Raw genomic sequence first — 26,066 nt, forward strand, 5'->3', positions numbered from 1 at the left:
CCCCCCCCCCCCTGGATCCGCCACAGGAATATTTATCTTTGACATGATAGCCATGATAGTATTATCACATGGGAGATCACTCTTGAGCACCTTGCAGAAGGAAAATGTATGAATGAAATGACGTCATTTATTTGATAACCAACCAAAGTAGTGTTTACATCGAGAACTTGGTGACAATTTACGTTATCAACAGCATCAACACTAACAATATGGCGCTAAACGTCAATCTGGAATCCAGGTAGAAAAATTGTAATCAACGAACCATGGACGATTATAGGTTTTAAAATGATAAAGTATATGTAAAGTTCCAGCAAACTATATATACCGCAAAGTGTGCGAAGTTGTCAAGTCCATACACGCCGATAACTGCACATTTATTTTGGGAGGTCGTTCACACAGTTCACGTTATATCTTGTTGAATGTTTTGACTTTTCGTGTGTAAAAAGTGTTAATTTTATAATTTTAATTGGAATTACATTATTAAAAATCAAATGGAAGTAGAAACAAAATTAAATCGATGTCAAATGTTTTCAAAATGTGATTGTTTTGGTTACTACGAAAGTGCATAGTGAATTAAAGTCTGTGCTTTCTGTGTTCGAAGCATGTCAAATGTAAATATATTGTCATTGGATTTACATCCTGCTAATGTACACAAAACACATGGTGGTAAAAAAGGGTCAACATCACTGATTAAATATGAGGATGAACTTATTCCTATAGTAACACCACGATTAAATCAATCACAGGGTTCAAAACGAGTGGCGGCAGGACCTATTGTCACCACTAGTGATGAAGAAAGTGACAGTTTGCCACCAAGTCCGCGATCTAATGATACATCTTTAAATCAGAATCGTGAGGCATGTGAGCATGATCATGACTATGAAAATGTGGCATCACCCAGTGGCAGTAGTACTGCCAGTGGCCCTACATATGAACGACCTCCTGGATTTAAATTTCATGCGCATGAAATAAAAAAAACTAAAAAGAAAAAGACAAGTGTTTATTTTGGTGACTTTAAAACTGGATTAAAGAAACGGGCGCCTACACCGCCAAAAGTGAAACCTAGAAGAGGTAATAAATTGGTACAATGTTGATGTACATACATGTAATGTACTTGTTCACTTGTTCATTGTTTCATTATCGTACTAGTAATATTTGATTTTACAATATAAAATAGACACATTTTTTATCACATTATTTAAGGGATCTGATCATGTTATAGTAAATTTTTTGTCCTACCTAGTACAGTGATATTCTTGGCTTTTTTCAAAACTACCTCTACCCATTTTTATTGGGAAAATATGCGTAATTTTCATCAAATTGGGAAATTTAGAATAACCCATGAATTTGACTGAAACTTCAATTTACAGACTCCCTTTCAAGAGTCAAACCCTGCTTTGAAATAAGACCCCTTTTTGTCAGTAATGATACATAAATAGACCATCAAATCTGCACATATAGTCATTTTAGGCATGCAAAATGTATAATGAGTGTTTTTCAGTTTGTATTTATGCACAATTACTACTGAGACTGCACTGTTTGGGAAAAAGTTGTCTTTTTGGGAATAATTTTTAGTCATTATTTTTTCAAATTGGGATTCTTCTCCAAGGGAAAAAGGGTTTATTCTCCACTAACTTAATGCAAACAATTAATATCATTGCCTACATGTATGATACATTTTTAGTAGATAGGAATTATAGTGTTTCCCCTATCACACAAAAAGGGCATCTAGAGCAAGTAAAAATTTATAAAAAGGGCACCTAGAGTGTATGAAAATTAACAAAAGGGCACCTACATGTACATTGTACATGTACAGTATGCTGCAGAAAACAAAAATGTAACGTGTAACCAGTTCAATAATCACTATATGGAACATTATAAGTTGTAATTTATTTAAACCTTTAATTAAGAAATTATTTTTTGTGTTTTTGATGTTTGTTGGAAGTTATTTAGTCTCATTTAAATTGTTACAAAAAAAAGTGTTTTTCTAAGTGCACACCAAAGTGCTTCCAAGTACTTCATCTGTACACATGGTACATGTAAAACATTTGTAAAAGGAGTTCTAAAAATATAACAGGTGGAATAGGAGATGATATATTGATGCAATAATACATTGCAGAACGTATTTAAAATAGTTACTGTTTGCCCCATTACATTTATCGGTTTGTGCTTCTGTTCGTCCATCTGTCTGCCCCACCTCATGTTAAAATCACAGTTACACAGTACAAATGTAGTTAAATGTATATAATTTTTATATACATAGGGAAAAGGTACATTTTTCACCGATATATATATGTCATATGTACATGTACATGTATGTATATTTACCTACATGTACATTTGTATTTAAAGACTATAGGCAACAGTTAAAAATATTTTGGTTTGCCCTATATACATGTATATGTAGCTACCCAAAGTTTGAGACAGTGGGCAGGTAGGTACATTGTACATGTATGCATTTTCTTTCTTTTTTTCAAAAAAAGAAATTGAAGTACAGTGTATATGCCTATCTGATTAAAAAAAACTTCTTCAAATCAGGACAATAAAAGAATTTGAGTGGACAGCTTTTTTCTGTGTAGGTAGGGTTAGGGCAAATAAACCTATTATTTTTTATGGCCCTGTCTTAGGACTGTCACATGTTCATGTTTTATCATCATAGGCGGATCCATTTTTGGGAAAAATTTGGTTGATTATATAGGGAATCATTGAAGCATGACTGGAGGCCCCCACCCCCCCTTAAGTCAGTCAGCGCCCCCCCCCCCCCCCCCCCCCCCCCTTAGGAAAAGTTCTGGATCTGCCACTGATCATGATGAGTGGGCTGTGGTGGGTCAACAAATTTTCATACATGTACAAATGTATATGGGAACCAACAGACTGTCTAAGAGGGAGCCTGCTCCAGTCATGCATCAGAGATTCAAAAACATTTTTTTTTCCACAAAATAAGGTGTGTGGGGGGGTGGAGAAGGCCACCTCTAGATCTACCCCTGGTGATAATAGTTAAGATACATTTGTACCTTTAGAGTACATACAAAATGTAAGCTTAAACAAATCTGGATTGCATTAATATTGTGAACTTGAAACAGATGCTAAATTACTCATCCTAAGCCTATAGTCAGGATAATATATAGAACATCAGTTAACACTTCTGCTGACAGATTTAATTCTAATTAATTAACTCCACCTTTTATACATGTATATTAAGACACTAAAATTGATTTTACATCATAACAACAATGAGAAATATGGGGTCAATTCCAAAGTCTATTGAATCAGTTGTAAACTTGTTTATGTTCTGCTGTAACAAATCAATACTCCTGAAATCTATGTGAGAAATTAACGCCAGGTAATTTACCAGCTGAGCCAGGTACTTCATTGTACTTATGAAAGACATTGACCATTGTTTCAATTATTGATAAACAAATATAAGCAAAATTCAATAATTTCTCCACAGCTCAGGGTCATTATGATGTTAGCTTCAGATTTTCAATCCATAGGGAAAATTCAAATTGGTTTTACTTCATAGGATTTCAATTTACCATCATTTGCAAGTCCTTTAATCACAAATCAGATATTCATCTCAATTAAGGTAAAACTTTACAATTATGAAAGTGAAAACCCATGAGAACAGCACTTTTGAACTTTAAATTAATAAAACTCGCAATTCTAGTCATGACCGACATGTGAAAGCATAAACATGTACATGTCTTAGCGCTAGTGCTATCCACAAGTTAAAGTCTGAACTGGGACCTTGCAATTTCTGTTTTAGTCTTCATTTCATTTCTTGAGGGGAGAGGGGTTTGTAAAGGAGAATATAAATGGTACATTGTGAGTTTTTTTTGTACCTTTAATATTCAAATATATATCAGGTTCAAATATTATTAATAATCAAGATAATAAAGAATAGAATTTGCTCAAGTCCAGGAATATATTATTACAAAATTCTTGACATGTACATGTTTTTACCATATACATATATCATGTATATGAATGTATATATGGAAACTTTCTCTAAATAATATAAATATATACATGTACATTTATGTGCTCTGACCATGCTGACATTTGTACTAAACAGTGATTTTACAAAAACAATATTTTTTATCACTTTAATTACAAATGTATATACCCCTCTTAAAAGGTGGATTCATTACAATAAGGGGTTACCTCACATCTGAGGGATAATGTTCCTAACCTGATAAAGCCACTCTTTCTGAATATGTAATTGATTTTCAGAGGCTCTTTCGCTTCAAGTTCATTGTATACAATAATGTACCCTAGAGGAGTACTCTTGTTGATAGACATTAATATTATAGCCACCCTCAATAAATCTGATATAAACTGAAATAGAGAGTATTTTACAACATTTGTACAATGCATTATGTTTAAGTCTTCAATTTTACTAAAGCTGTAATAAATTCCTATTTTATTGAAGTGTTCCAGTATATATATATGATTGTTTGCAATTGATAAATATACATATCTACATGTATACATGACATACATACATGACATAAATGTTGGTTAAATTAAGTTTTTTTCTCAATCTTTAATATCATTCTGAATAAAAATGTACAATTTATGTACATGTACATATTTACTACCAGATATTTTTAGCAAGAATAAAGGCATGTGTGTATATGTACATGTAAATCAATTAAACAGGCAATTCTTTTGTTAAACTTGATATTTAAAAACAAGAAAAATTCATTTTAAAGTCTTTTTCAAATTTACGATGATCATAATAAGTTTTCTAAATTGTTTAAGAAAAATATAATGAAATATGTACTGTAGTACAAAATGTACAATGTACATGTACATGTAGCGATATTGTTAAGAGGATTTGAATCATTTGATACGTATACAACATCATGTAATTAAATATTTTTGTCAAATAGGGCTGGATATCGATCCCAATTGCGATCATTAATTGTCGAGCCTGCAACTTTTGTTGCAGAAAGCTCGACATAGGGATAGTGATCCGGCGGCGGCTACGGCGGCTACGGCGGCGGCGTTAGCTAACTTCTTAAAAGGTTTATATTTAAGAAGGTGAAAGACCTGGATGCTTCATACTTTGTATATAGATGCCTCATGTTACGAAGTTTCCGTCGGTCACATGTCCAATGTCCTTGACCTCATTTTCATGGTTCAGTGACCACTTGAAAAAAAAGTTCAGAATTTTTGTAATGTTGAATTCTCTCTTATTATAAGTAATAGGATAAATATATTTGGTATGTGCGTACCTTGCAAGGTCCTCATGCCCGTCAGACAGTTTTCACTTGACCTCGACCTCATTTCATGGATCAGTGAACAAGGTTAAGTTTTGGTGGTCAAGTCCATATCTCAGATACTATAAGCAATAGGGCTAGTATATTTGGTGTATGGAAGGACTGGAAGGTGTACATGTCCAACTGGCAGGTGTCATCTGACCTTGACCTCATTTTCATGGTTCAGTGGTTATAGTTAAGTTTTTGTGTTTTGGTCTGTTTTTCTCATACTTTATGCAATAGGTTTACTATATTTGTTGTATGGAATGATTGTAAGGTGTACATGTCTAGCGGGCAGATGTCATCTGACCTTGACCTCATTTTCATGGTTCAGTGATGAAAGTTAAGTTTTTAAGTTTTGGTCTTTTTATCTAATATTATATGCCAAAGGTCAACTATATTTGGTGTATGGGAATATATTATGATTTATATGTCAGTCCCGCAGGTTTTATTTGACCATGACCTCAATTGCACGGTTCATTGCACAGTGTTAAGTTTTTGTGTTTTGGTCTATTTTTCTTAAACTAAGTAGTAGGTCAACTATATTTGTTGTATGGAAGCTTTGTTAGCTGTACATGTCTGCCTGGCATGGTTCATCTGACCTTGACCTCATTTTCATGGTTCATTGGTCTTTGTTAAGCTATCTTGGTTAATGTTAAGTTTATGTGACAGTTGTAATAAAGCTTTATACTTAGGACTATCAACATATTATCAATGATTAGTAAAGAAGGCGAGACATTTCAGTGTGTGCACTCTTGTTTTATAAAGAAGAAAAGGTCAGTCATGTGGATACCAAACCACAATTTGAACTTTTATATTTGTGTACTGTACTCGGTATATATTTATACTTGAAATATAAACTTTTAATTATAAGTAGAAAACCAAATAAAAATTTATTCTCTTTATGGACTTTCCGTCATAATCTAGTACTTTGTTTAACCCCACTGTTAAACATACAAAATTTACATTGTTTGAATTCAATTACATGTATATACTACCCTTGTTAGTGTTAGTCATGGTCGATTTTATCAGTATTACTTTTGCTCTATACTTTCTTTGTAAAATGGTTCAATAAACAAACTCAACGATCTTTCATATGATAATAAGACCAGAATGTCCGTAACGTCTTTGTTTGTAAATAAATTTCTTTGTTGATCAATAAGACGTTATTATTGTTTTACATTTTTTTGTAAGTTCAACTGAAATTATTGGATTTTGTCATGAAAACTTTTTAGAAATACTACATTTTTGTAATTGAAATTTGTTTATTAAAATCTAAATATAAGGTTTTTCAAATGTAGTTATAATCATGATAATGAGAAAGTACAAAAAGGAATATGATAAAATCATATTGTAAAAAAAATGAAACAATTTAAACCAATTTAATGTAGAGACAGACTGACAGCATGTAGAGACATATAATATAATAGAAAAACAAAGGATATGTGGGGTATCCATCCACGACACAAAAACAGTACATGCACAGCAAAAAAACACCTTTAAAATCACTCACATAAAGCAAGGGAATAGGGCTTTTATTGCCCTTTTTCATCTCAAAAGTAACTTTCACTCAACTGCAAGTTTAAGATGGCCCCTGAGCACTGGTTTGAGCGGAATTCTAATCTGATGTAACACCACCAAATATGTACATGTATGATGTATATATATATATGGGTAACTCTCGGGTGACAGTCATATATACATGTATATACACTTGTACATGTACATATTTGTACAGTAAATCATGTATGTAACACTTTTAATTATTATTCTTTGTGTTGTTTTTTTGTAGACTCAGTTCCTATGCGGTTGCGGGCTTTACCACAATCATTTTGGAAACAACCAAATTGTCCTAGCAATGTATCACCTGGTAACCTGTTTCCTTCATTACCACCATTAGGAACTAAGGAAACAGGGGAAGACTTTCAAGGTAACAGTAAAAACATTCTTAACTTTTTACAAGTTAAAAGTTTGAGGAAAAATAACTAGATCAGGAACTCTCAAATGTCTAGAATAAGAACTGATTAAACCAATATATTGACTAAATTACCAACAGAACCAGAGTTCTGGACAAGTAGTGGTCCTAGGGATTTTTTGGTAATTAATGCAATAGAAATGATAGTGATCAGTACCTGCATATTTTCTTCAAGGACCACCAGGCAACAAAAACATTTCTAGAACTCTGTAGAACTACTGGAAAACATTGCTGTCATATTCATGATTTCCTTTAGTTGAATAATATTTTTTTGCAAACCATTGACCTCTGGTAGTCTGTGCAAGAGATTATACTTGCATTTTAAATTGCACTAAATGGATGATGAGATCAAATTTGCTGTGTTTGTTAACCTAAAATTGAGAAAAGAAATGGGGAATGTGTCAGAGCGACAACAACCTGACCATAGAGCAGACAACAGCCAAAGGCCACCAATGGGTCTTCAACGTAGCGAGAAACTCCCGCACCTGTAGGTGTCTTTCAGCTGGCCCCTTAAAAATATGTATACTAGTATAGTGATAATGGACGTCATATTAAACTCCGAATTATACACAAGAAACTATTAAAAATCATACAAGACTAACAAAGGCCAGAGGCTCCTGACTTGGGACAGGCGCAAAATTGCGGCCGGGTTAAACATGTTTATGAGATCTCAACCCTCCCCCTATACATGTACCTCTAGCCAATGTCGAAAAGTAAACGCATAACAATACGCACATTAAAATTCAGTTCAAGAGAAGTCGAGTCCGATGTCAGAAGATGTTACAAAATAAAATATATAAAATGACAATAATACATAAATAACAACAGACATACTAGCAGTTAACTGACATGCCAGCTCCAGACCTCAATTAAACTGATTGAAAGATTATGTCTTCATCATATGAATATCAGGCACAATCCCTCCCGTTAGGGTTTAAGTATCATACTATCATAAAATATATGAGAAGAACATAACCCGTGTCATGTCAACAACTGGTTTTTGAATAAATGTGTTTAGTTCCAATGCAAAGACCCTATAAGTAAATCAATATTAAAGCCAAAATATGCAACCTGAGTCTTCAAAGTATAAAAATTTGCAACTTAATTAAAATTGAATTATGAATGTATAACTATGGATTCATTAGCATGATTATAGTATTTGTTGTATTCTAATTTTTGTGGATTTTGGTTGGTACAGGGGAACCATGAATTTAATGCTCAACTAATTACAAATTTTCTAAAGGAATGTATGTGGCCCTTGCCAAAACCAGGCAATGAAATATATCCACCAATATGCAATTTTTCTACTATGAAATTGGTACCCAAGAAATTGAATGAACCAACAGTATTACAAATAGCCTGAGGCATTCTGGTTATACTGATCTCTTTCAGCAACATATTGGCACTGATTCTAAATTTAAGATCAACATTACTTATAGATATAGTGAGGTCTTTATGTACAGAAACATGCCAAGACAAATCTATCTTGACCCGAATGCATAAAGAAGCCATAGATTACTGAAGGTTTAAATTTATCTATATTATATGTTCTATGAAGAATGAGGAAGGAGTTTCTGGTTTGTGCTTTTTGTACTGGTATTTAAACCTTGGATAAACTACGAATGTTTGTCTACCGTTGTCAAAATAATCTACATTTAAAGCTAATCTGGTAAACTTAATTCCTGATATGTACTTAGAAATAAAATTCATAACTCTTGTAGGGCGATTCAACATATACATGTGCTGTTACCGTGATTCTTTAATGATTTATTTTATCATTTCTTGATATGTTTTCTATAAAAGAATGTATAATTCACATAAGTTTAAATACATGTATTTAAATCTGTCTAAATCAAGACTTATAAATCAAGAAATTTTAACAAAGACCTATTTATGTTGAAATATTGGGCCATTTTCTGTCATTGATTTGTTGCATGATTTCTGTGTATATTTTTTTTAAATTTTGTATGTTTACTATATCTGTAGATTTGAACTTTGAACTTTTTATGTAAAACTGTTTGAAGTACCTACATTAACACACATTGTATGTCTTAAAAGCAAAATGATAATTGGCATCACAAGAATTAAGTTTATATTTGTTGTTTTAGACTCAAATCAGGTTCATGAATAACAGTACTTTAAATGGCACACTTGTTAAAGTTGAACTTGTTTTTATGCCCCACCTACGAGTGTAGAGGGGCATTATGTTTTCTGGTCTGTGGGTCCGTTCCTCAGTTCGTTTGTCCGTCTGTCCTGCTTCAGCCAAGTTCAGGTTAAAATTTTTGGTCAAGGTAATTTTTGATGAAGTTGAATCCAATCAACTTAAAACTTAGTACACATGTTTCTTATGGTATGATCTTTCTAATTTTGATGCCAAATTAGAGTTTTGACCCAAATTGCACAGTCCATTGAACATAGAAAATGATAGTGTGAGTGGGGCACACATTATTGTTTCTTTCTTAAAAAATAAAATTCAGGAATGTCTTAAATTTAATCCTACATGTATTTAAAATTCCAAGATGTACATGTACCACTAGTTGGTTTATTTCATGTAGATAATCATACATGTATTGCATAACAGATTATAGTTTGTAAATTTAATCTGATTGAACAACACTTTAACAAATATTAATATAAGCCCTCCTAAATTAGATTTAATTTAATCATGCGAAGAAAGAATCAGTTTCATATTTGAAAAACTTTTAAAAAAAAATGACAAAAAAACAATGTAAGAGAGAGATCTCGAGGAAAATAATGGCACCTCTGGTTGATGTTTTATTAGTTTATTTGCCAATGAAGGCAAAATATGATGAGTGCTTGTAAAGACATGAAAGAGGGGGAAGGTGGTACTATGAACTTGGAAATAATGTTTTGAAGCTTGCAACCTTTAATAGTTGATGCTGGTGAATCATTTCTGTGACAATATTTTAGAGGCCATTCCTGTTAATTATATATATATATATTACATCTGTTTTTAATTACCAAACAGCTGGTGATTGCACTGCACTTATATATAACCAGGAACATTGCAACTTAACTTTTAGCCGTCTAAATTAAGACACACATTAAAATTATAAGAAGATTACACACTTTTTTTTTTGTGTGGGATACTAAGGGGGTAAAAAAAGTAGTATCAGTGAGAGAAAAGTGCCAAAAAAAAATCATGAATTAGCACCAAATGATGTGTCATTTCTGCACTCTAATATGTGCCAACTGAGAGTGCAAACATTTGGTTTGAACCTGTAGATTTTCTTTGGACATCCCATCTATTTTCACCAATCTCATGCAATTTCTCTAATCCTCAGAATGCCAGTAAAAAAGAACTTCTAAATTTAAAGTTTAAAAAATGTTCATAATTGTATACATGTATTATATATGTACGAATAAAGTTAATCTCAATTTCTAGAAAAGATTAACGACTTCTACTTTAAAAGGCTTTTATTTTTAATTTATATTCTTGATCGAAATTAATAGTTAGAGAGATTTCTATATATATACAGGTCAAATTCCAAAGAAAACAATGTAATAGCTAGTTAGTGCTAAGTCACTATTTTTAACCTATTACAGGATTGCCACAATATGGAATTTAAAAATGGACAACAAAACAAGTGGACCTTCAGACAAAATTGTCAGCCCTAATTGAAAAAAAATATTTCTTTAAGGTGGTACCTAACACTACAGGGAGATAACTCTGTAAATTCACCTCAACGTTTTAATGACGTTGTGTTTTTAACGGAATATTACGCTTCTCAATGATCAAAATTAGTGTTTATCAAACTGCTATATAACCAGTGTAATTTTTCTGATAAAATGTTTGGTTCAAATTTTTTGAAATTTTTATATTTTTGTCAAAGAGTCAAAGTAAATACTTTGTAAAAATTTTATGAAAATTAAACAAGCCAAATTAATTTTAGTGAAAGTGTTGGGTACCACCTTAAGCCACTTACATTTCTTGAATTACAAAAAAAAATATTAAGCCAACTCTTGTAGCTGGACATTTTGTTTCATTGTGTTTTAAACATGTGCAAATATTTGTGTCAACTCTTGTGATTCAATAAGAGTTTTCCTTTAGGAGTACCAGAGATCAACCCCGGTTTTCTTTGGGGTTTGTGTTTCTCAGTCTTTATCTTTCTATGTTGTGTTTTGTGAACTGTTGTTTGTCTGTTTGTCTTTACTTTTTTAATGGTGGTGTTTATTTTTCAACTTATGAGTTTGAATGTCCCTTTCACAGTGTTATCTTTTGTATCTCTTTTATATAAAGAGTCTTAGAGAATTGACATACAAATGTATTCGTGACTGATGACTCTGGAATAAATAATAAGAGGAATTGCCACAGATGAGCAATTCCTCTGCTCATAAACTTAGATATGTATGATAGCTCCTTTCAAAGCTGAGACATTTTCACATAGTTATGCCACTTTTTTGTGGTTAAATATTTTGGATACCCAGAGAGATTGATATGTCTGTATATTAGCAAATTTTAAACTCCAAATCCTTTCATGATGCTTCTCTTTTTTTGCACAATCAGTTCTGTGAAAATTTAAAGTTGATTTCCCTCCTAATTGTACCGATTGTTAGCTTGGTTTTACTTTCTTCAGTTGCTCTTACTTGACCGCGTACCAGAATGTCTTACCAGAGTGGAGGTTACCAGTGTCAGAAATTATTCATTCTTGAATCAAAAGTCGGTAATATGAAAATAGTCAATTGGAAGTAATGCTTCATTTAAATTTAAATTGTACTTATTTTGTCATTTGACAAATCAATATTTAGTTATTGTCATTTATTATTCCAAAGCCATAAACACGAATATATATAATGCCTGTTATCATAGCTGTGTATGCACGTAACTATTGCAAACAATATTTGTCTTTTTGCCTTTCCTTTTATAAATTTATCTCAGGTGAAATTCACCGTGAAAAGTCGGGACTCTCCAAGTTATCTTGTATAACAAATTGCATTAATGCATTAATAGATAAATATTGTGTTTGTCTCTCTTTTTCTATGTAATCAATTTTTCCTCAATTTGTGATATTTTCTTTGAGGTGGTTAATGATTGGTTACCTAGTTACCAAAGCCATTCATTCAATACAAGCATCAAAGCAGGACTTTTTTTCCTGTTTTCTTTGACGATTTTAGAATGTTTCTGAATAAAAGTACATGTATAATTATATATGCTAACAATCAAAACAGGAAAAAGATCAGACATTTATTGAGATAGTCTCTAATTTCTATATACATGTACGAGGATCTTGATGGTGGGTTTTTGACATCTGTATTCTTAAATTTTTAGGCAATTTTACTTTATTCTTTATACCTTGCTCATTATTCTCTATATTTATGCTCAACCTAGGGGCATTATGTTTTTCGGTCTATGCAAATGTTTGTTCGTCGGTCTTTTAGTCTGTCTGTCCCGCTTCAGGTTAAAGATTTTAACTCTGTCAACTGAACATAGAAAATGATAATTTAAGTGGGGCATCCATTGAACTATGGACACATTCTTTTTTATATTTAAGCATGTCATTATTCTTTTTACTTAATTTTTCATTTCCATTTTTCTCTATTCTTTATACTTTTTGCCCATTAAATTAATTATTCTCTAATATTTTTAGAAGATGTAATAATTACAAATATTTTATTGTAAAAAGCCAAAAAGACTTTTTTTCATATCTAGCTGTGCATTGTAGCCTATACTATTTGGGCAAATAAAAACAAATTGTGCTGCTTTTCAGGAATAAAAGCACTAATTCATAGCCCCTTTGGTTTCTAAGTTAAATTCTGCAATTTAAAGCATTACTGGCTTCTTTGTCACTTGTTAAAATATAGTGGCAGTTATTTCATGTTAAAACTATTCCTTAACCTGACTTGCCCTGAAAAATTCAACATGATTGCATATTAGAGCAATTGCTGGTTCCCTGAAGTTTGGTTGCATAAAAACAGGTACTTCTGTTTTGAACGACAGGGCAAATGTGCCCTCCTATTGAATTTTATATACTTCTTTATTATTAAAAATTTTTAACATAAGGGTTCAGGTTGTGAAGTGATTCCATGTCCTAAAGCTTTCATTTGATATAATGGCTACCAAAATATTTCACCTACAAGGGTTCTGCAGTGATTCCGAGTCATAAAGCTTTCATTTGATATAATGGCAACCAAAATATTTCACCTACAAGGGTTCTGCAGTGATTCCGAGTCATAAAGCTTTCATTTGATATAATGGCAACCAAAATATTTCACCTACAAGGGTTCTGCAGTGATTCTGAGTCCTAAAGCTTTCATTTGATATAATGGCTACCAAAATATTTCACCTACAAGGGTTCAGCAGTGATTCCGAGTCATAAAGCTTTCATTTGATATAAAGGCTACCAAAATATTTCACCTACAAGGGTTCTGTAGTGATTCCGAGTCATAAAGCTTTCATTTGATATAATGGCTACCAAAATATTCCACCTACAAGGGTTCTGCAGTGATTCCGAGTCATAAAGCTTTCATTGGATATAATGGCTACCAAAATATTTCACCTAGAAGGGTTCTGCAGTGATTCCAAGTCATAAAGCTTTCATTTGATATAATTGCTACCAAAATATTTCACCTATTGACAAAGATACAGCTATATATGCAGGGTGCTAAAACTATTTTGACTTTTTTTGTTTAAAATATTTAATTCTTTCGTGTATGTTCTTTACAACCGGGTCTTAACTAGGGGTTTGAATTCTATACCTTCAACTTATTTTTCAAGAGTGCATTTTCAACCATGTCACATCCAGTATGCTACAACTGTCTGTTTTTCATGCCTTTTCACATTTTAAAAACTTTTGTTAAACTTTACACAAGAATACCCTATAGTTCAGCTACCTCCAAAGCAAAAAGAACAGAAAGAAAAAAAACCTGATAATACATATTAAGATAAAACTTATCCTGAACATCTTCGCATAATACATATTAAAAATAATATTTCAGTTTAATTATTTCAATAAAAAAATACAATATCACATCTACCCTCATAGTGTGCTTTTTATTAATCAACAACAAAAATTTAAAAAAAAATCAAGTTGGTTTTAAAGAGGCTTAAGATTATAATGGCGTCTAAATATTAAAGTGCTTCATCTCTTCGAGGATAAAATTTCTATCAAACCCTTCCATACAATGTAAATATTGATTATATATATGTATATTATACTAAAAGGTATAATTTACAAGGAATTCAACTGAGCGTCAATTTCACTTTTCAATAATTTATAATCTGCCTCAAATATATAGAAAATATCAATACTATCTTTTGTATAGATGACTTTTTGATTTATATTGTACATGTTGTATGGTTGAATTCAAATGTTTTGAAAATTTGTTGTCTACCTGGATGTTAAAATTGAATAGATCAAAACTCCCAATAGCTTTCAAAATTCTATAAAATGTCAATCGTTTTTAAGAAACATGCAAATTAAGACTTTTATTTATTTGAAAAGTTAAATGTTTGCTTCTTCTAATTGAAAAGTTAAATGTTTGCTTCTTCTAATTGAAAAGGTTTGCTTTGAATTTATGATCATATTTGAAAATTGTAAATTGAATTTGAGTAAAAAGAGGCCTTATTGTAGGCCATACCAAATAAAGTCCTTGCTGTCTGTTTTTGCTTTTAACAGAGCTGTCTGGTTTTGTTATATTCAGGTGTGTCTTTTTAGTTTGGGCCATGTTATTAATGTTTTTGTTTCTTTTTTTCTCTTGAAAGATTTATTTTGTCTTTTTTTCTTTGGATGAGAGTGACTTACCTGTTTTAAAGGTGGTACCCAACACTTCAACTAAAATTAATTTGGCTCGTTTAATTTTCTTGAAATTTTGACAAAGTACTTACTTTGACGCGACCCTTTGACAAAAATATAAAAAAAATTAAAAATTTGAACCAATCGTTTTATCAGAAAAATTACACTGGTTATATAGCAGTTTGACAAACACTTATTTTGATCATTGAGAAGCTTAATATTTCCTTAACAACACAACGTAATTAAAACGTACAGTTGATTTTACAGAGTTATCTCCCTGTAGTGTTAGGTACCACCTTAACATCACCACTCTAGAAGATGTGGCTTCTTGCTTCTTTGCAATCACCTTGTCTGTCTGTATGCCAACGAATACTTTTGTCTTTTTATATATTGTTTAACGCTTGCATGAGAACACCTAAGTTTTCTCTTTTGAATTGTTTTACATTTGTTATTTCAGGGCCTTTAATATCATGCTAATTATAAGTATATTGGTTTTGTTCATTGCTGAAGGTTGTAATGCTAACCTACAGTTGCTAACTGAGTCTGCTCTGATGGAGAGTTGTCTCATAATCATTTGGGGGGGGGATGGAGGGGTCCTGATCCTGTAATCCTGGGCTTACAAACATTAAATTCCAAGGTCCCAAATTTAAAAAAAAATAAATCCCAACATCCTGATATTTAAAAAAGGAAATCCTAGATCCCCAAAAGGTCAATCCCAAAATCCTGAGCTTAAAAACACCAAATCCTGATGACCCGAAAAAGGTCCTGCCTCCCATTTTATATGGACGCCCTTGACACAATGTATCTTAAGTCTGGAGTTTACATATATCGTATTTAAATTATATTAAAATCTCAAAGGAATTTATATAAAACATTTGTAAATACATGTGTGTTAAACATCAGTTTCAGTTATATAAAGGATTTTTAAAATTAAATTATAAAAGATATTTATTGATACCAATATTTTGATTGGAAACGTACCAACTTTTGTTGCGTCATTTAAATTGAATTTAAATATTGAACCAAACATCAATTTATTATTGAATTGATATTAATGAATTAAAAATCGTTTTCATTGTTTACACAAATTGAACATTTCAATATATGTAGCTTGATTACCGATCATTGAAATAAATGATTAATGTTTGATTTGGTTATAGTGAGATGGACATAGGCAGATCCAGTGTATGTGTGTGTGTGTGTGGGGGGGGGGGGGGGGGGCAGGGCTTAGGGGGCTGCCCCACTCCCCCTTTTGTGGGAAAAATTTGTTTGATTATATAAGGATTGATTGGACTGAAGCATGACTGGAGCTATTTTCTTTTTTATGGCCTGAATTATATATAATGGTATGATTGCAAATGAGAGTTAAAATGAGGTTTGTACCGTCGTTGGCAATGATAGGCAACTGTACAGCCTCAACTGTGAAAAACTCTTTCTGTATTGCTATAAAATGAAAAACAATTTAAAGCAGAAAACTAAGGGCCATATTTATAACAAATTTTTTTTTCAAAACACATTAAATATGACAGGCATACACAACAACCCCTGTTCTACTGAGGGTCCTGACTTAAGACAGATACAAAAAGAATGTGACCATGTGACATTCTGTTAAATGTGACTTTATTTGAATATATTCAGTATAATTTATAAGGTGATCGAAGCAGCAGTACTTCTAAAAAAAAATGCAAATTTTACACACACACATTGGAAAAATTATATATTTATAAATTAAGCGATCCTGTTTTAGAAACAATATAATGTTTCGGAAGTTTACATGCTATAAATGAACTATTATGACCAAAGATCTAATAAATAATGGTTTTAATGTTCCATTTTAGGGTTCAATTTTGTATAACAACTTTTGTAATTCATCTTTTTAAAATTAGGCTAATATCATGAACATGCACTTTTGAATAAAAGAATGATTTATAATAAAATAAACTTGACAAGTTTATACATTTGATCTGAGTGAGTGATAAAAAATTGTCTTCTAATTTAAATGGTTTATAATTAAAAGACACTTTTGAATTTAAGTGGGTCTAATACTCCTGAAATATTTGAGGGGAACTCCCTTTCATTTCCAATAGGAGCTTGAATAAACATCAATTATATGTATTATACATGTTTGGTACATCAAGTATATGTTAAATTTGTATCTCAGACTTGGTCTTTTTCAAGTATTCCCTACTAAATGAGATTAAACAAAGGGTGAGGATTTGAAATCTCAAAAATCTAGTTTTAAAAAATCACATATGTACATGTCTAAAGTCGGGAAAGTGGTCAGTGTAACCTTAATATATTTTGTAATTTGTATCTTTTGCTTGCTGGTTAGAGGTCATATATTGACCTCTAAATATCTTCTGAGATTTGTATTTTGTGTCTTTAGTTTGAGGTCATTTTCAAATTTACCTGCTAAATGTGAAAAAAGGGTGAGAGTTGAGATCTTAATAAAGAAGTGAAACACCTGTCACATGTTTACTAGGGACGATTTACAGTTTGACATAGGCGCTTGTCCATTGTTGAAGGTCATACATTGACCCCTAAATAACTTATGCTGTTCTCGTATCTTTGTGTTTCATTTACAATTATGTCTAGTATATTTGCTTTTATTCATATTCTCTATTTCTCTTGGACTTAATGAATAATGCCATATTAATGGTATTCCTTGATTTTTAGCCCTAATCAATAGTTAATTTATATAAGTCATCTGAGGATCTGAATTAATTAATCATCTTCCTAGAAGTTCAATGAGGCTTTATATAAGTAAATGATTTATTGTCCAATTAATATAATGAGTCTATTTTTGCTAAAGGTAGAAGTAAGACTCTTAAGTAATATATTATTGATTGACACAGAAAGTGGGGATTATAAAGTCGGTCAACCTTTTCTTTTATCAAATTTACAAAAAATTATCTAGAAAATATACACCAGAAAGGTTTTGTTAGGAATCACCAAAAATATTTTGACTGATCAAATGACCACAGCAGCCATCTCTTTTGAACAAATGGACATATAGAACAAGTAATAACACATGATCAAACAGAAATTTTGGAAAGCATTACATTTAGCATAAAAAAAAGTTATTTTTTTTCAATGTCACATGTTGCATTGCAGCTCTATTTCTTTTAAGTATTTATGTTGATTTTATTCAATTCACAACTGAGAATACAATTAAAGTATAACAGTTGTTTCAGTTTATGTTTTCAATATATCCATTTAGTCAGGTAACAAACATCCTAGTTCAACACTTATTTTCATAGAAGTACGTGCCACAGCAATCAGGGTCACGCACAAGTTTAGATGAGGCTACGCTTTATGAAAACAGATAAGGATTTTGCAGGGAGACATTCTTTTAACCCTCAAGTTGACAACTAGTTTTCATTATCTTTGGTTATTTTTCAGATGTTCGACCTATAACACCCCCAGAAGACAAGATGAAGAAACCATCTCGACCTGCTCAAGAGAGAAAGCTTATAATAACAGGAGATACCGACTTGTGGATGAAGAAACTGTTTGATAGGGTTAAACCAGAAGGTCATAAAGATCAAGGGTCAATTAGAAGGGGGAAGTATGTAACAATTTTTTTGTTTTAAGTGTTTACGTTTTATTAAATAAAAACATCTAATGAGACGTATTTTCACCAAAGATCAAATGAAGTAGATGTTAGCAACTTCAGGTTACTTTACAATCTTCAAGAATGACCAAAATCGATCATGCAAAAAGTAAAATAACAAAAATACCAAAATTCTGAGGAAAATTCAAAATGGAAAGTCTGTAATCATGGTAATCAAAAGGCAACATCAAAAATTAAAATTGATAACAAGTGTCATATTCTGGACTTGATCATGTACGTTCAGGAATTTTCTTAAGTAGAAAATGGTGGATGAAAGCAAAGACAAGATGTAAAAGCATTCAAAAATAAAGCCTGATTTATGTATACACAACATGTACAACAACAATCTACACCCAATACTGACTTGGGACAGGCACAGACAGAATGTGATTGGGTTAAACATGTTTGCTGTTGCCCAAAACTCATCTTAGCAAGGGACAGTGGTGTAATAGGGCAACCTAAGAACACATGATTTTGATGGTGTGTTTACTGTAAACTCAGAAATTGTTATGTGCATATGAACAAAATCCTAGTTCAGTTATTGTGAATTCAGAATAAGCCTTTTTTTTTATTCTGTTTATCAGATATGAGAATGCAAGTTCTTATTATTAAGCATACCTGCCAACCTTTCAAAATACCTATGGGGGTTTTGTGTGTAAGATGCCTGACATAGTCCAAACAAAAATTCAAGTGGGCCTTCTAATACATTTTAATGTTGTTTTTTGGCTTCTTCATACTTTTATAAGCCTAAAATCATTGTAAAATAATTGTTTTATTTAAAATTGAGGACAAAATTGCTCTTTCCAAATTTCAATTTTGGAGCCTCCATGGGGGAAATCCCCTCAAATAGTGACAGTTGGCAGGTATGATTAAGATAACCACCAAGTGGCATTATTTGCTTTATATTTTTTATATTCTCCAGATTTGTTTGAAAATAATAATTTGTGTATTTTTCTTTATTTTTGTAGCAGACAGAAGAAAGTAACAATTCCCACCAAAGTTCACATTACTAACTCTAAGGCTATTGTTTCTGGAGAAGATCCTTATTTGGTCGACACCATCGCTGACAAGTATTTACCGCATTTGTCATTGGACAATAAAAATGGCTACGGAGGAACAGCCTCCTTACAATTAGTGACATTACGTGAAGGCGATAAATCTGTGACACTGCCTTCGCTAAGTGTGGAACAAAATTATTCACAAATGTTAACGGAACTTGTGATGAACATATAAAAAGGGACAAATACCTAGTCCAAAATGGAGGACAAGTTGTTAAAGATGTCATGTGATCAATTGTTGATGTCATGTGATCATGATTGTTAAATTTGGACCAATTTATTAGAGAATATAAGAGACCTGTTAATTATGGTTAATTTTATGTGTTGTTAAGGATAATTTATATTTGTTTGTTTTTGTTAAACAGAAAGAAAACTTCCGGTGTTCTTTAACTAATGAGAATCATGGTTCACAATTTAGAACAAAATATTGTTAAAGGACATTTTCATCAGAGTTATTTTTACATGATATTCAGGAATTTTATGGGTGACTATTTTGTGGCCAGCTAAAATTTGAAATGTAAAATGCATTTATGTTTTTTTTCTTCCCCTTATGACGTTGTACAAAGATACCGCACATAGTTGAGTGATATGGTTTGTGCACAATAAAGTTTAGAAGTTGTTGATTGTGAATTTAACACAAAAAGGGCATTTCTTTGTAACAGAGCGTTTGTCATTTGTTTCAGAGAGTGTCCACTGCACATTTGAATGTCATTTTATTGTAAATGTACATTTTTTTGTACACAGTTAAAACACGATCTGAAATCAGCATTTTTTTTAGAATACATATTCTCAATTTCTGATGTCATCGTTTTTCAACAAAACTTTTATTTTACCATTTTGTGTAAATATGTCAGTTGTATGCCGTCCATTTTCAAAGGGAGCTAACTCTTGAATTGTTCACATGTCAACATCTTTGTAATAAGTATTCCCTCCATTTTACATCCCATAATTCTCACTTAGAATCATGGGATAGCTGTATCTGTGATATTGTATTTATTTTTGTTATTTATTTATAATTATTGGAAATTTTTTAATTCTGTTGTTTGTTTTTGTCGATGAAAAGTAAACTTGCAAATTTTCATTTGGTTCTAATTAAAGGTTTTTGATAAAGATTTAATTTGGAATTGACATTTATAATTGCATGTTGTTAAGGAAAACTAAAAATGTTTGAAGAGGTATTTTAAAATCAATTTTTAGAAAAAATAAACCAAAATTAATTGATTTTTTCATTGTGTTGAATACGGTAGAACTGAAAAAAATTATTTCAAAATTTATTTTTTTTTGTACAGAAAAACATTTATGAAAGGGGGGGAGAGGTTGCAGTGAAATACTGGAAGTACCTTATTACTGACCATTTGAACATTTTCCAGTTTTCTTTCCATCAACAACTATATACCAACATTGTTTAAAAAATAATAGTATATATTTTGTGCAGTGTGTAGACTATGAAGTATTAAGTAATATTTGACATTGCTCTTGATCAATGTAATTGTTTGTTATTATATATACATGTATCAGCTGTCAAATTACTTGAACACTGTAAGCCTAGACCAAAATAAGTGTATGCCTCTCTTCCCTTTCCATTGGGAACAATATACTGTTTGTATTTTTTCTGTCTATCTCAACTCAAAATGCAGTTTTATAATTAATTTCAATGGTATTTTTTGGCACTGTATATTTTTGTCTACTAACCAGTCAATAGCATATTTCAATGAGAAGGTTCATGAAAATTCAATGTTCAAATTCAACAAATTATATTAGTATTTGATGACATAAATGTAAAAATGTCTGACAATTACAAAATCAACAAGTTCTGATGCATAAGAACAATCATGTTACCGTGGTTACCATTGTGGTGCCATAATTGTGCATGCTTCTTATAAAAATCATAATTTGGACTAATAAATAACAATTGAATTTTTGGGGTTAGAAAAATAGCCAAAAACTGGTAAAGTATCAGGACTTTTCATCTGCAATTGTTGAAGACAGAAGAAAAAAACGTCAAGTTTATGAAAATTTACATATTTTAGATCATGAATTATGGTTTTTCAATATATCATTAGGAAGTTTAATTTTTATACCTTGTATGCTCTTCTACTTTGTTTTTAATTAAGGAAGCTGGCTTGTCATGTTTTAGATTTTTTGTCAGATTTTCGGAATCCTCTGGTTTTATCCATTTGAATGCCTTGAAAAAATTTGCCTGGTGACCCCCATTTTTCTTTTATTAAATCTTTTACACGTATAATGATAAGCCATCTGTAAAAGTCTTATAAAATTTTAATTACTTTTTAACAGTTTTTGAGAACTTCAACTTGTCAATGATAAAGCTATGAAAAGTCAAGAGAGAATATGTTCCCGCCAAAATTTCAATTGCTTATATCTCGAAAACAAGTACGGTGACCTATATATTTTTTTTGCTCTTTGGATTCCTTTATGAATCCTCTATCTATATAAACTAGTGTTTTGAAAAGTTAATTACTTTGAAACTGAGAAGCGAACTCCCTTAACTTAATGCTTTGTTCTTCAGAGTTCATTATTGTAACTAACTTTATATGATGACATTTGCCAACTTAAAATGTATGATATATTTAATTTAAATCATAAATGTCTTTTATAAAGATTTTATCGTTTTAAATGGGTTGTTCATTATATAGGAATTACGTCAAACAAACCGTCCATTAATACTATATTTATTTTGTTATGCATGACAGACTTTTATTGCCTTTTTATTGATTTAAGTTACATTTCTGATCATTTCTTATTCATTTCTTTTTTTCTGAATTAATAGTCCATAATATATACAGATAACAATTTGAATTTTAAATTGTTTTTAATACCAATCTATACTTAAATGATATTTTTTCAAAACATTCCAGAATTTCACCCTCATTGACATAAAAATTCATTACGTAGACACCTTGGTACAACAAGTACTTATATACTAGACCTAAGTATTTAGATATAAAAAATCTTCAGAAGGAGTGTTTTAGTATTTAATTTTTCTTATTTTGCTTCACATATTAATCTGTCTTTCAAATATTTCATTATTTTCTTAATGGCCGTTAGGTATCTTTTAAATTGCCAAATGAAACAAGAAAATCTTTACTCAAGCAAATTATGCTATTTAGAACGTTGTACCTTAAACTTTACTGAATTAAATATTGAATAAAATTTCTAATTTGAATAAGAAACAATGTAGTGAAAATTCAACACATATAGCATCAAATGAACAGAAGATGTTTATTTTGTCAGTTATTATTCAGATTTTACTGTACATATCTTAAAATTACAGTAAAATCAATTATTACTGAAAAATATCTTCTTCAGGAGATAAGATATAGAAATTGATAGAATAACTGTAAATATCGATATATTCGTCTTTCGATTTTTCGTTGAGTTTATCGATAAAAAAAGCAGTCTTTTTAAAAATTTCTTGTCTAAATATTTCTATATTTTTTGTTTATTTTCTTAATTTTACAGATAAAATCAAAATCGTGACATGTTTAAATTGCTTACAAACACAATTTGTATTTTAAAAGTTAGATCGTGACAAAATTTTACTGTTACATTTTTTTAATTTAATCTCTTTAAATTGGATATTGATTTTGACGAACAAATGTTGAAATAGGTTTAAAAAATAATGCCTTGGTTTTCTCAGGCTTTTAAATTGTTGATATTTATTATATATCTGGAGAATTTATTATTACTTAAAGTAACAAGTATTACATGACGTTTTAATTAAATTATTTATTTATTTATTACAATTTATCTGTATACTTATGTATTGACTGTTAAAAAGTGCTATAAAGTGGCATATATGAGGGGTCTGGAAGGGTGTATTAATTTCATTTCTGTATTCATTATCGTTTTAGACTGGGTTTTTTCCTCTATTTTTTATTCATTTTTTCCATTATTCAATCTTATAAATATATCAGCGTCCATTATTCTCTATTCTTTATATTATTTGTATTTTAATTCTGCAATTTTTACCCTTTATTTTCTATTCTGTAAACCCCTCCCTGACCCTCATGTATACTGACCAATATTTATGGTCTACTGTCTCGATTCTGTCCAATATATTTGTTTATTAATTTATTTGTATCATATTTTATTTATAAATATTGTTTTTTTACAATTTTCTTTATTGCTGTGTATTTAATGTGTGCTGTGTTTTACACTCATTTTAAGGGTAGATAACTCCCTTACTACTTGTTTTCTTTTTCTTTTGATTATCCATATTTTACTGAGTTGAAGCCCTATTTACTTTCTTAAATAAGCCTCAAAACACCAAATTGCTAATGTTGGAATATATTTCCAAGACAGAAACACAATTTGGGTAGCCAGCTGAACAAAGAAACAACTGCTCTAAAATGACTTTGGCCTTTCTTGAATTTGGAATTGCCTTTTAAACTTTTAAATTAGGTTTTCACCTTTATTTGTGAAATTTACGAAAATTGGTTTCAAACAAATCATAATGAATACATTGTACATGTATATCAGTATTGTGTTTAGACACTTCAGCGGTATTGTGTTTAGACACTTGGAAATACATGTATTACGTCATATTCTTGGGTATGTTAAATCAACTTATCATAAAGCATCAAAATTGTAATTCTTGAAATATTTATCATGATCAAAGTTTCAAGTTTTCTTAACCTTTGTTAAAACAAGAAATACATCTAACATTTGACATGTTTTATTGATATTTAACTTCGATGCATTCCATTTATCAATTTGTACATTATTAGAAAATGATGAAAATATTGGAATCATCAACATTTTATCATTTTTATCAAAATACTATTTTTATTATTTAAGTTACACATAGCAACCGCCTGCTCATGCTCAAATACCTTTTTTTGAAGTTGCCATGTCATAAGTTGATTTTTTGAAACTGTGACATTATTCATTTCCGTCCATTCTTTTTCTACACCAGCCGTCCTATAAATGAATATTTTTACAAAAAAATGATTTACAAATAGTTTTATTGTGACTTGGATGGAGAGTTGTCTCATTGGCACTCATACTACATATTCCTATATCTATTAACAAATTTTGAAATCCAATGAAATATAATTATGTCCATATTTATTCTTCACTAGCCGTCCAATGAATATTTTTACAAAAAAATGATATACAAATAGTTTTTAACAAATTTGAAATCCAATGAAATATAATATTTAGCTTCTGTCCATATTTATTGTGCATTAGCCATCTCATGAAAAAATGTTTTTTACCAAATAAACTAATCTACAAATAGGTTTTGAAAAAAAATATGAAATCCAATGAAATATAATTATTACTTGTAGTTCATAGTGTAATAAATTGTGTTCTTTATAAGAATACAAGAGTTATCTCCCATCTAGTGAGATGTTTCTGAGTTAACTCCCTTTATACTGATTCTGTTGTTATTCATGAGCTTGTAAACATTTTAAAATCAATTAGATGTTATACAAGTTAACTTGAAATGTATTAAATGATTAAAAATAATCTTTAAAAAGCAGCTTGTGTTTATTTATTCAGTGTTTTAATATTGCTTTGAGGGTGCACAGAAAAATTACCTGAGCTATATTGCTTAGGCCCAAATCAGATTAAAATCCAGACGAGTGTTATGTAAATTACTATATCTTAAATTTAGGTACTCTGTTGTCCGGTAATTCTACTTTCACCAATATAGTAAAAAATAAACTGATAAAGCCATGGCACAAAAAGAAAAAGACCTATGGACAAACAACAGTATACAAGACACAACATAGAAAACTAAACACTAATCAACACAAACCATAATAAAAACTGGGTAATCTCAGATGCTCTGGAAGGGTTAGCAGATCCTGCTCCACATGTTGCACTTGCTAGATTTCTGTATTAATGAGCACATTTTGAAACCGTCATCTTTTATATTTGTTGTACAAGTCATCAAGTGGTCATCCTGTTGGTTAATGGACTGCAGATTTTTATTGTTTTACTTTTTACAACATAGATATAGGAAGATGTGGTGTGAGTGCCAATGAGACAACTCTCCATCCAAATAACAATTTTAAAAAAAGTAAACCATTATAGGTCAATGTACAGCCTTCAACGCAGAGCCTTGGCTCACACCGAATAACAAGCTATAAAGGGCCCAAAATTACTAGTGTAAAACCATTCAAACTGGAAAACCAACAGTCTAATTGCTAGATAGGTGAATTAGGAGATTGTGCATAGAATAAGTTTTTTTGTTGGTTCCTGTACCAACCCATGTTCTCAGCCATGTATTGTATGTTGTTGATTGGGCTGCTTCCAAGTCTTTTCTGGGGGAATCGGATATTGGTTGATATATGGATGGCTGTTTAATGTTTAGTGGCAAATTAAACCATACTCTGGATGAGAGCATATGATATGGTATGAATACAGACCCTTCAG

General features: G+C 30.9%; 1 protein-coding gene across 1 annotated transcript; it reads left to right on the top strand.

Annotated features, from left to right (window-relative positions):
* Window positions 1-185: 185 nt before the first annotated feature.
* Window positions 186-20,871, top strand: LOC139501772 (uncharacterized). The gene is made up of 4 exons (XM_071290916.1): window positions 186-1,071; window positions 7,057-7,194; window positions 18,396-18,561; window positions 19,575-20,871. Exons 1-4 carry the CDS (start codon window positions 603-605, stop codon window positions 19,837-19,839), a joined length of 1,038 nt encoding a protein of 345 aa, XP_071147017.1. The 5' UTR covers window positions 186-602; the 3' UTR covers window positions 19,840-20,871.
* The last annotated feature ends 5,195 nt before the right edge of the window (window positions 20,872-26,066 follow it).

Source organism: Mytilus edulis, chromosome 13 (genome assembly GCF_963676685.1).
Source record: "Mytilus edulis chromosome 13, xbMytEdul2.2, whole genome shotgun sequence".
NCBI classification, from domain to species: domain Eukaryota; kingdom Metazoa; phylum Mollusca; class Bivalvia; order Mytilida; family Mytilidae; genus Mytilus; species Mytilus edulis.

What these genes read in the sequence shown, in the direction of transcription:
- LOC139501772 (XM_071290916.1), top strand. Translation starts at nt 603, where the DNA reads ATGTCAAATGTAAATATATTGTCATTGGATTTACATCCTGCTAATGTA. An exon ending in AAAAGTGAAACCTAGAAGAG is followed by an intron (nt 1,072 to 7,056) that starts GTAATAAATTGG and finishes GTTTTTTTGTAG; the next exon opens with ACTCAGTTCCTATGCGGTTG. An exon ending in AACAGGGGAAGACTTTCAAG is followed by an intron (nt 7,195 to 18,395) that starts GTAACAGTAAAA and finishes GTTATTTTTCAG; the next exon opens with ATGTTCGACCTATAACACCC.